The 9630-nt window shown below is 45.1% G+C and overlaps 1 protein-coding gene across 1 annotated transcript; it reads left to right on the top strand.

Annotated features, from left to right (window-relative positions):
- The first annotated feature begins 361 nt into the window (after nt 1-361).
- LOC140360269 (insulin-1-like) lies at nt 362-9039 on the top strand. Its single transcript, XM_072445476.1, has 3 exons — nt 362-489; nt 3648-3835; nt 8732-9039. Exons 2-3 carry the CDS (start codon nt 3655-3657, stop codon nt 8815-8817), a joined length of 267 nt encoding a protein of 88 aa, XP_072301577.1. The 5' UTR covers nt 362-489; nt 3648-3654; the 3' UTR covers nt 8818-9039.
- Nucleotides 9040-9630: the final 591 nt, after the last annotated feature.

The raw sequence follows: 9630 nt of genomic DNA, 5'->3' as shown, positions 1-9630 counted from the left end.
TCAGATCACAAAGAAGAAAAACTTTTGGGGTTTCAGTTTGTGGAATGCATTCTTCTCTATTGAAATAACTGATTGAAACGTGCGTGGAAGTCTCTAAATGACTAAATAAATAAAGTAATCTGCCGCATTGGTTTCTCAGGATATAAATATTCGGAGAGATTGACTACGTGTCGCAATCACTCCCGAGCATTCACCAAACAACATGTGAAAGGCTCAATTCACTTTGCTGACGCCTCCGAAAATACTGCTTACTCAGCCAATTCGACATGACGTTACGGAAATGGTGAAAGGCCAGCAGACCAATGGGTGATCGCATCATATTGGCTCATTAGTTTGGTTTGTTTTACTAAGTGGCAGGAAGTGTTTGGCTGGACGCGGGCGAAGCGGTGGCAGCGATAGAGGTATAAATGACCCCGGGGCCCCGCTGATCTGTCCCAGATCCACACCTCTGCACCTCCTCGTCACCTCCCTGCTCCTTCAACTCCAACGGTAAGCGGTAAGGGAAAAATTCCTCTCAATTTTTATGACAAACAAGGAATTTTACACTCATTTTAGTCTTTATTTGAACAATTCTGACAATATAGAGTTTAACCTAGTCTCAGTTTGATCATGGTTTGAGTCTTAAGTATTTTTCTACTCATGTTGTAGACTTTTTGATCATGTTCTAGTCCGTGTTCAGTTCTGGTCTGGTCCGGTCCAGATTTACTTCCAGGTCCAGTCCAAGTTTAGTCCCAATTCTGAGGTGGTGATATTTGTGTGAACTCAACTCAATTGTTTTTCATTTCAACAATTGAGTTGAGTTCACACTTTCACCCCCCCAAAAAAAATATTCTGCCTAGCAAAAACAAATATATATCTATTTTTTTTTTTCCCCGAGGGGGGCGCTGTTGGCATTCGATATTCTAGCCTGTTCTGTCTATCCAGAGGTGATACCCCTGACTTGCTAGAATACGTAACACACTGCTTTCGATTTTTCAATTTTCTCCTTTCGTTAGATTTATTTTTCAATTCCAAAATAGTGTTTGGATACATAGAAGGTGGTGCAAAAAACTTGGCCAAGCAAAAAAAAAAAATGCAGAGGGGTGCAGTGCTGCCCCAGGCACCCGCCTATACGGCCTAGTGGAAGGGCCGGCCCTGCCCGTGGCCCCTGTGCTGCTATGCTCTTGTAGTTCATGGGGCGACCAATAGAGGCGCACCAGCACCACAGGGTGTCTTATGACGTCCCTGCATTCCACCCCCTTTATAATGCTCTGACAGGCACTGTCACAGTGACTTCTACAAACCCAGAACTAGCACCGTCCGGAGTTATCTTTCCTACAGGTCAGGGTCAGTGTGAACAATGATGAAAATACATTTACAATAGAAATTATATTACATTTACATAATAACCTCAACTAATTCAATCACATCAACCCCATTTAATTCAAGCTAAATAGTGTTAGTGGAGCGAGAACATTTTATAAAAACAGTCCATTGACAGGAAATATACCTCGCAAAAGAGCTTAAAATATATCAAATAATAATACATTCTCAGTTGATGTCATTTTATCCAATATTTCTCCCTGAATGTCGGTGAATGAGTGTGTCTGTGCAGCTCCACTATGTCGGTGTCTGTGCAGCTCCACTATGTCGGTGTCGTGTGTCTGTGCAGCTCCACTATGTCGGTGTCGTGTGTCTGTGCAGCTCCACTATGTCGGTGTCGTGTGTCTGTGCAGCTCCACTATGTCGGTGTCGTGTGTTTGTGCAGCTCCACTATGTCGGTGTCGTGTGTCTGTGCAGCTCCACTATGTCGGTGTCGTGTGTCTGTGCAGCTCCACTATGTCGGTGTCGTGTGTCTGTGCAGCTCCACTATGTCGGTGTCGTGTGTTTGTGCAGCTCCACTATGTCGGTGTCGTGTGTCTGTGCAGCTCCACTATGTCGGTGTCGTGTGTTTGTGCAGCTCCACTATGTCGGTGTCGTGTGTTTGTGCAGCTCCACTATGTCGGTGTCCTGTGTTTGTGCAGCTCCACTATGTCGGTGTCGTGTGTTTGTGCAGCTCCACTATGTCGGTGTCATGTGTCTGTGCAGCTCCACTATGTCGGTGTCGTGTGTTTGTGCAGCTCCACTATGTCGGTGTCGTGTGTCTGTGCAGCTCCACTATGTCGGTGTCATGTGTTTGTGCAGCTCCACTATGTCGGTGTCGTGTGTCTGTGCAGCTCCACTATGTCGGTGTCATGTGTTTGTGCAGCTCCACTATGTCGGTGTCGTGTGTTTGTGCAGCTCCACTATGTCGGTGTCATGTGTCTGTGCAGCTCCACTATGTCGGTGTCGTGTGTCTGTGCAGCTCCACTATGTCGGTGTCGTGTGTCTGTGCAGCTCCACTATGTCGGTGTCATGTGTTTGTGCAGCTCCACTATGTCGGTGTCGTGTGTCTGTGCAGCTCCACTATGTCGGTGTCATGTGTTTGTGCAGCTCCACTATGTCGGTGTCGTGTGTTTGTGCAGCTCCACTATGTCGGTGTCGTGTGTTTGTGCAGCTCCACTATGTCGGTGTCATGTGTTTGTGCAGCTCCACTATGTCGGTGTCATGTGTTTGTGCAGCTCCACTATGTCGGTGTCGTGTGTTTGTGCAGCTCCACTATGTCGGTGTCGTGTGTCTGTGCAGCTCCACTATGTCGGTGTCATGTGTTTGTGCAGCTCCACTATGTCGGTGTCGTGTGTCTGTGCAGCTCCACTATGTCGGTGTCGTGTGTTTGTGCAGCTCCACTATGTCGGTGTCGTGTGTTTGTGCAGCTCCACTATGTCGGTGTCATGTGTTTGTGCAGCTCCACTATGTCGGTGTCGTGTGTTTGTGCAGCTCCACTATGTCGGTGAATGAGTGTGTTTGTGCAGCTCCACTATGTCGGTGAATGAGTGTGTTTGTGCAGCTCCACTATGTCGGTGAATGAGTGTGTCTGTGCAGCTCCACTATGTCGGTGTCATGTGTTTGTGCAGCTCCACTATGTCGGTGTCGTGTGTTTGTGCAGCTCCACTATGTCGGTGTCGTGTGTTTGTGCAGCTCCACTATGTCGGTGTCGTGTGTTTGTGCAGCTCCACTATGTCGGTGTCGTGTGTCTGTGCAGCTCCACTATGTCGGTGTCATGTGTTTGTGCAGCTCCACTATGTCGGTGTCGTGTGTTTGTGCAGCTCCACTATGTCGGTGTCGTGTGTTTGTGCAGCTCCACTATGTCGGTGAATGAGTGTGTTTGTGCAGCTCCACTATGTCGGTGTCGTGTGTCTGTGCAGCTCCACTATGTCGGTGTCATGTGTTTGTGCAGCTCCACTATGTCGGTGTCGTGTGTTTGTGCAGCTCCACTATGTCGGTGTCATGTGTTTGTGCAGCTCCACTATGTCGGTGTCGTGTGTTTGTGCAGCTCCACTATGTCGGTGTCATGTGTTTGTGCAGCTCCACTATGTCGGTGTCGTGTGTTTGTGCAGCTCCACTATGTCGGTGTCGTGTGTCTGTGCAGCTCCACTATGTCGGTGTCATGTGTTTGTGCAGCTCCACTATGTCGGTGTCGTGTGTTTGTGCAGCTCCACTATGTCGGTGTCGTGTGTTTGTGCAGCTCCACTATGTCGGTGTCGTGTGTCTGTGCAGCTCCACTATGTCGGTGTCGTGTGTCTGTGCAGCTCCACTATGTCGGTGTCGTGGCTGCAGGCGGCGTGTCTCCTGTCGCTGGTGGCGGCTCTTTGCCCCGGGGCGGATGGCTTCAGCTCCCAGCACCTGTGTGGACCTCACCTGGTGGAGGCCCTCAACATGGTCTGTGCCGACAAGGGCTTCTACTACAACCCCCAGAGGGACATGCACCCCGGCGTCGGTGAGTCTGGCCGATTCAACCGATAAACGCTGTACTAGATCAGCACGGCACAGTTGGAGCGTTGCCGCGTTTAGCTCCTATATACATCAAACTGATTTAATTTAGGGCCGATTTGAACTAAGAAAACTGTGATTCCTCAAAATTTGTGTTCAATTACTATGGCAACACATACTAACAAACTACATCAAATATGCTACCACTTTCTTTTACTCTTCAAACATAAATATAAGTAAATATGAGCCAAACCTCAGCAAACATCAAGGTCAACTGACTGTAGTGTAATAGTTGGTAGTTTAGTTGGTTTAGTAATTACGGAAGGTATAGTAGATAAAGCTTCAGTTGTAGTCATCTGGACTCAGTTTGAAAAAATAGACGTTTCGACTCTCATCCAAGAGTCATTGTCAATAAAAGAATTTAGGTCGAGAACTCCGATATTTATACTATTCTGTGGTAAGTCCAGCCCATTGGGAGGAGCCTTACTGAAGAGGAAAGAGTTGTTTGTTTCAACAGAAACTCCCCCTTGTATCTACCGAGCTAGCCTATTCAGAATCTTAATGGGCTATTAGAATCCTCTTTGTCTTTGTGAGACCCTGGCTCAACCACCCTGAGTACCTGATTAGCATCTGAATGTCCTTTACCTTTCCAGGGGTTCAGAATCCCATTATAAATAACAGGAAGATGAAACCTAAGCCCTCCATTTCTGTTTAAAGAAGGTCTTTCTTTTTTAACAAAAATAGCTTCCTTGACTCCTCTTTCAAACCATCTTTTCTCCCTGCTTAACACAGAACAGTATTAATATCGGAGTTCTCGACCTAAATTCTGTTATTGACAATGACTCTTGGATGAGAGTCGAAACGTCTATTTTTTCAAACTGAGTCCAGATGACTACAACTGAAGCTTTTTCTACTATGGAACACGCCTGGACGAATGAGGGATTACACCGACATACGGAAGGTATATTTTTTGTGTCTTTGAAATTATTATTATTATTCATTATTTGTAAGCTCTATTTAACTTAAGTGAATTACTATTAGCAATTATTGTTAGCAAACTAAGGCTACCACTGACCATTTCTGGCAAGTAAAATAAATATCAAGTATTTCAATGCCAGGACATGCAACATATTGGTCAAAATAATTAATATTCATAATTCAATCATTCAATTAAATTCCATTACCAGTCAAATACTATGATTTTAGAGTTACCACATATACTAGAATTTAAAAATCACTTTCATCTTGATTACACTTTTTTATCGATTTCAACAAATATTTTCACAAAACACATGGACTTTTGGCTTTTCTCTGTTGTATGATGTATTATATGTTTTATGTTTATCTACACTGCCTGGGATCCAGCCAACACAGTAGGTACGGGCCTTTTACTGGACAAATGCTGCATGTGTGATGATCTTTCAGCTGATATGCGGTATTCAAACCGTCGCTTCTCATTTCTGAACCAACCATGTGGAAAGACGAATCCTGTGGTCATGGAACAGATGTCAGTGTGTTTGAGAAGGGTCAAAGGTCATTGGCATCGAGCAGAGAAAACATCTAAAGGAGAAGCAGAAACTCATCTACAACAGATCTGAACCTCAGTGAGAGTGTTTGGGACGAGCTGGAGAAGGCTTTGTGCAGTGGTCACTCTCTTTGTGCAGTGGTCACTCTCTTTGTGCAGTGGTCACTCTCTTTGTGCAGTGGTCACTCTCTTTGTGCAGTGGTCACTCTCTTCAAACATGCAGTCATTAAACCTCTTCTGAAAAAGCCTAATCTAGATCCCGACCTATTGGTAAACTACAGACATATTTCAAATCTTCCCTTCGTCTCTAAAATCCTTGAAAAAGTTGTAGTAAAACAGCTTTGTCGCCACCTGCAGGACAATAACTTATTTGAAGTTTTCCAGTCAGGGTTCAGAGCCCACCACAGCACTGAAACTGCACTAGTTAAAGTCACAAATGATTTGTTATTAGCCGCTGACGATGGACTGGTCTCAATCCTGGTTCTGTTGGACCTCAGCACAGCGTTTGACACCATTGACCACAACATTCTACTGCAGAGGTTAGAATGTGATGTAGGTGTTGGAGGAACAGCCCTCAGCTGGTTTAAATCCTATCTATCTGACAGGTTCCAATTTGTTAATGTAAACCAGAGCTCCTCACCAAGCTCTAAAGTAATTTACGGTGTGCCACAGGGTTCGGTACTCGGTCCAATTCTGTTTACTCTTTATATGCTGCCATTAGGCAACATTATCAGAAAGCATGACATTAACTTCCACTGCTATGCAGATGACACTCAGCTGTGTTTATCAATGAAACCTGATCAGAGCGATCAAGTAGACAGACTTAGTGCTTGTGTGAAGGAGATAAAAACCTGGATGACACTAAACTACCTGCTTCTTAACCCTGAAAAAACCGAGGTCATTGTGCTTGGCCCTAAGCATCTACGAGACGCTCTATCTGAGCAGATAGTCACACTGGACAATGTCAGTGTAGCCTCCAGTTCTACTGTAAGAAACCTTGGAGTCTTATTTGACCAGGAGCTCTCATTTAAAGCTCATATAAATCAAGCTTGTAAAACAGCCTATTTCCATTTGCGCAACATAGCCAAAATCAGAAGAATCCTGCCTAAAAGTGATGCCGAAAAACTTATCCATGCATTTGTAACGACTAGATTAGACTACTGTAACTCCCTGCTTGCAGCGTGTCCTAAAAGCTCCATAAAAAGCTTTCAACTGGTTCAAAATGCAGCAGCAAGATTACTAACAGGAACAAAAAGAAGAGAGCACATTACGCCGGTGCTGAAGTCTCTTCACTGGCTCCCCGTCGAGTCTAGAATCAAATTCAAAATTCTACTCTTGACCTACAAAGCCATAAATGACATGGCCCCATCCTACCTCAAAGATGCTATAGAACCATATCATCCAAACAGAGCTCTTCGCTCTCAGAATGCCGGCCTTCTGGTGGTGCCAAGAGTCTCTAAAAGTACAGTAGGAGGTAGAGCGTTTAGCTACCAAGCTCCTGTGTTATGGAATCAGCTCCCGACCCATGTTAAATATGCTGACACAGTCTCTTCATTTAAGTCCAGGCTTAAAACGTTCCTCTTCGAAATCGCTTATGGTCAGACTAGTTAGGAACAGAAACATAAACCCACAGCTTTAGCTACGCTGCCCTAGGAGTAACTATGCTGGGGGAAGTATGACAGCTTGAGCACTATCCTCTTCTTCTTCTGACTACTTATGCTATCAAACAATATTTATTTTTTGATTCCACTTGCAAACTGTTCACCGCCTTCTTTTCTTTCTCTCACTCCTGAGGACCTGTGGACCCAGATGCCCCTCTCCTGGTGAAGTGGTCCCTGCCCTGTGTGGACGGTCCCTCATCTGCCTGAGGAGTGGGTCCAGCTCGCCTCCGACGGTCCCTCATCTGCCTGAAGAGTGGGTCCAGCTCGACTCAGACGGTCCCTCATCTGCCTGAAGAGTGGGTCCAGTTCGCCTCAGACGGTCCCTCATCTGCCTGAAGAGTGGGTCCAGTTCGCCTCAGTCGGTCCCTCATCTGCCTGAAGAGTGGGTCCAGTTCGCCTCAGTCGGTCCCTCATCTGAAGAGTGGGTCCAGCTCGACTCAGACGGTCCCTCATCTGCCTGAAGAGTGGGTCCAGTTCGCCTCAGTCGGTCCCTCATCTGCCTGAAGAGTGGGTCCAGTTCGCCTCAGTCGGTCCCTCATCTGGCTGAAGAGTGGGTCCAGCTCCAGTCTCCTTGTGTCCGTCTGTGAGAGTCGGATCTCTCCTTCACTGGAACTCCAACACGTTTCTACGCTTTTTTCCCAAAGAGGTTTTTTTTGTAGTTTTTCCTGGCCGAGAAGGAGAGTCTAAGGACAGAGGACCCTGGGACATCATCCCTCGCCACCACAGACATTGTCTGACTTCATCGCCACCACAGACATTGTCTGACTTCATCGCCACCACAGACATTGTCTGACTCCATCGCCACCACAGACATTGTTGATTAATTTCTCCCTGTGGCCCTCAGAGGCAACTGTTGTTGTGATTTTGGGCCTTACAAAAATAAATTGATTTGATTTGATTTTGATTTGATTTGATTTGTGCAGTGGTCACTCTCTTTGTGCAGTGGTCACTCTCTTTGTGCAGTGGTCACTCTCTTTGTGCAGTGGTAACTCTCTTTGTGCAGCGGTCACTCTCTTTGTGCAGTGGTCACTCTCTTTGTGCAGCGGTCACTCTCTTTGTGCAGTGGTCACTCTCTTTGTGCAGTGGTAACTCTCTTTGTGCAGTGGTCACTCTCTTTGTGCAGTGGTCACTCTCTTTGTGCAGTGGTAACTCTCTTTGTGCAGTGGTCACTCTCTTTGTGCAGTGGTCACTCTCTTTGTGCAGTGGTCACTCTCTTTGTGCAGTGGTCACTCTCTTTGTGCAGCGGTCACTCTCTTTGTGCAGTGGTCACTCTCTTTGTGCAGTGGTCACTCTCTTTGTGCAGTGGTCACTCTCTCACATCATCAATACAAGATCTGTGTGAGACATAATGCAACACTGGGTGGAAATAAAGCTTTTAATATTGCAGAAGCTGATTGAAACCATGTCACAGCGAATGTGTGCTGTGATCAAAGGCGGTCCCACGAAATATTAGTGTGTTATACTTTTTTTTTTGCCTTTTTTTGTTTGATTACCATTTCTTTGCCTATATTTCCATCACTATTTGTGCTTCCATCCCCAAAGTAATACAGATTGTGACATCACTCTTATCTTTTCATCCATAAATTCACTATAGTGTTCCAGTATAGTTAGACAATTAGTAAAATCAGTGATCTAATTGACGGTTTCTCTCTGTGTGTGATATTTTAAGTGTTAGAATTACTCAGACATATTTTCTCCTTTTCTTTCTTGTCCTCAGCGCACCATGGGGAGCGGCAGGGCATCGTTCAGGAGTGCTGTGATTCCCCCTGCAGCCTGCTGGCTCTGGAGAAGTACTGCAACTGAAGAGCCAGCTCCCCGCGGCACTCTGTCATGGCACGGCCTTGCTTAGCTTAGCGTAGCTTAGCACAGCTTAGCTTCCTGGCTAAATGCATATACGCACTTATTGCACTCTTTCACAGTTCGCATTAGGAAGTGGCAAATGTTGTCCAAATAGAGCCAATTGGATTAAAATGGAGTGCAAGTAAATACAATAGATTGATTTTTGCTACAAAATAAAGAATAAATAACAAACGGTGTTCTTTTATTCTGTGTATTTTCTAAGGGAAAATACAATGGTTTTATGTTTTGCATTCATCTTTTTGCTGCAAAGAGACAAAATGGTTGGTCAACTTGCCCCAAAACACGAAGGAAGTTTGAATTATAAACTATACAACAATGTGCCACTCCATATGAATTTAAAGGATAATCCTGTCATTCCTTAGTGTTCTAAATAACTTCTTGTTATCGACCTTTTAAACATGCTCTTGAGCACCTTTACATTGGCATTTCATGTACTTTAGAACTTAGAAAAATGTATCTAGTGAAAGCATACATTACTTTCTGACAGTTGATCATGTCAGAACTCCATCTACAGTCAGCACAAGGAATTACAAAGGGGAAATATATAAAAGCTAGCTTGCCCCCGTCGTAGGTAAACATGCAGTTGTGGTGGACGAGCAGAAAGGATCAGAACGAGATGATTGCAGATGATTTATGGGCTTGACAACAGCCCAGAAGATCTCGGCGCACTACATGATGTCACCAAACTTGGAGTATTCAAATAATAAAGCTAAATACAACCTATCTACCTCTGTATCTATCTGCGTGGCACCAATG

The sequence above is a fragment of the Eucyclogobius newberryi genome, unplaced genomic scaffold, assembly GCF_026437365.1.
Source record: "Eucyclogobius newberryi isolate DKJ021-1_F unplaced genomic scaffold, fEucNew1.0.hap1 SCAF_15, whole genome shotgun sequence".
Classification (NCBI taxonomy): Eukaryota; Metazoa; Chordata; class Actinopteri; order Gobiiformes; family Gobiidae; genus Eucyclogobius; species Eucyclogobius newberryi.
This window is presented reverse-complemented; position numbering and strand designations above follow the sequence as displayed.